The sequence below is a fragment of the Myotis davidii genome, unplaced genomic scaffold, assembly GCF_000327345.1.
Source record: "Myotis davidii unplaced genomic scaffold, ASM32734v1 scaffold1297, whole genome shotgun sequence".
NCBI lineage: Eukaryota > Metazoa > Chordata > Mammalia > Chiroptera > Vespertilionidae > Myotis > Myotis davidii.
In genome coordinates, this window is record NW_006288538.1 from 1 (window position 1) to 1,700 (window position 1,700).

The window sequence follows — 1,700 nt, forward strand, 5'->3', positions numbered from 1 at the left end:
TGTCTCTCCCTCTGTCTGTCTGTCTCTCTCCCTTCCTCTGTCTCTCTGTCTCTACCTCTGTCTGTCCCACCTTCTATCTCTCTCTGTGCCCCAGGTCGTGGTACATTTCTGAAGCCAGGCCCTTCCTCTTCCTCAGGGAAGCCCCCAGGCTGGGCGGGAGCCCCCTTCCCTCCACACCTGTGCCCACCCGAGCCTCCAGTCCTCCCTCCAGGGCTGCTGGTGCTGAGTGTGAGGGGTGCCCTCCCTGAGGGCAGGACCGCCCTGTGCTGCTCTGGGTCCCCACACCCAGCTCGGACTGCACACCCGTGGGCCCTCGGACCCAGGCTCAGCCACGTGGCTGCCCAGGAGCACAGAGCCCTCTCTGTCCGAGTCGACATGCCCAGTCCCCTGTGAACTCCCTTTGCTGGGCTCCGGAGCTCCAGGAGGGGGCCGGACAGGCCTGGAGGGAAGCAGGCCCCCTTCTCTGAGGGTGAGCCCAGGCCCTTGTCAATGAGCCACAATTGCACCCACCAAGGCCCCAACCCTCAGCCCCTGGCCTGGGCCACCTGACTATTACAAGTTACCAGCCCAGGTGCACTGAGGGCACCAGGCTCCCGGGAACAGCAGATCACGGGCAAGGAGGACCATCCCTGTACCGTGCACATGTGTGTGTGTGTGTGTGTGTGTGTGTTGATGTGTGTGTGTGCGCGCGCACACGCGCACACCTCTGTGACCTTGGCCTTGCCTGACCTGCCAGAAAAGGGCAGCTATGCGTGTGTGTGTGTGTGTGTCTGAGTGTGTGTGTACACACACCTGCATGACCTTGGCCCTGAGCCTGGCTGGAATGCAGCTATCCTGGCCCCAGGTATCCTGCCTGGAGGGAGGGGCAGAGTGAGGGGAGGAGAAGGGAACCATCCACAGGCAGCTGCCAGTCCGGCTCCCGGATGTCTCCCGGATGTCTCCCACCCCATAAATACCCCTCTCACAGGCAGGGCCACCAAGACAGGCACACGCACCATGGGGCGCCTGGAGCTGGCTGTCTTAGGCCTCGCCTGCTGCTTGGCAGTAGTGAGCGCAGCAAAGGTAAGCGAGAGCCCAGCGGGCGAGGAGGGGCCCCTGTCTGCTCCCCTAACCCGGCCTGGGAACTGGGTCAGGCACCTCAGGTGGGAGGTAGGGAGGGTAGAGGGTGAAGGGGGGCAGGCAGGTGAGGCGCTGGCAGGAGGAGCCCCCGAGAGCCCACACCCAGCAGGCACTTTCCTGGCCCTTCCTCTGCTCCTGCATCCACACGCACACGATGGCCCAGGGGCAGCTCAAATACAGGACGCCCGCGAACTTGAACGTCAGAAACCACGAATAAGTTCTGGTACAGGCGCTCTCAGGGCACACAGGGTGACTGACGCCAAACACAAACAAAACCCCAGGGTCACTGGCATCCTCAGTGCTGATTTGCGGAGTCCACCTTGGCCACCAGGGCCCTCAGGGTGTTCCTCTGTCCGGGGATGGCCATGGCCCCGCACAGAAGGGAGCTGGGCCCAGAGGAGGCCAGCAGGTTGCCCATCACAGCCCCCAGCGTCAGAACAGGGGTGTGGACCTCAATCTATTTACCCTGCAGTCCGGTCCCTGGTCCCCAGTCCCCAGTCCCCGAGAGGGGGCAACAACGACCATCTTGACCTTGGCCGGGGCCCCTCTATGATCACTCAGGAGCATGGGGGGGCCTCCCG

At 63.6% G+C, this 1,700-nt stretch overlaps 1 protein-coding gene across 1 annotated transcript in view; it reads left to right on the forward strand.

The window, feature by feature from the left end:
* Positions 1 to 984: 984 nt before the first annotated feature.
* LOC102761958 (bile salt-activated lipase) overlaps positions 985 to 1,700 on the forward strand; it is a 4,994-nt gene continuing 4,278 nt past the window's right edge. Inside the window, exon 1 of the mRNA XM_015561765.1 lies at positions 985 to 1,562. Within this exon, the coding sequence (XP_015417251.1) occupies positions 997 to 1,562 (566 nt within the window). The 5' untranslated portion in view covers positions 985 to 996. The remainder of the gene's footprint in view (positions 1,563 to 1,700) is intronic.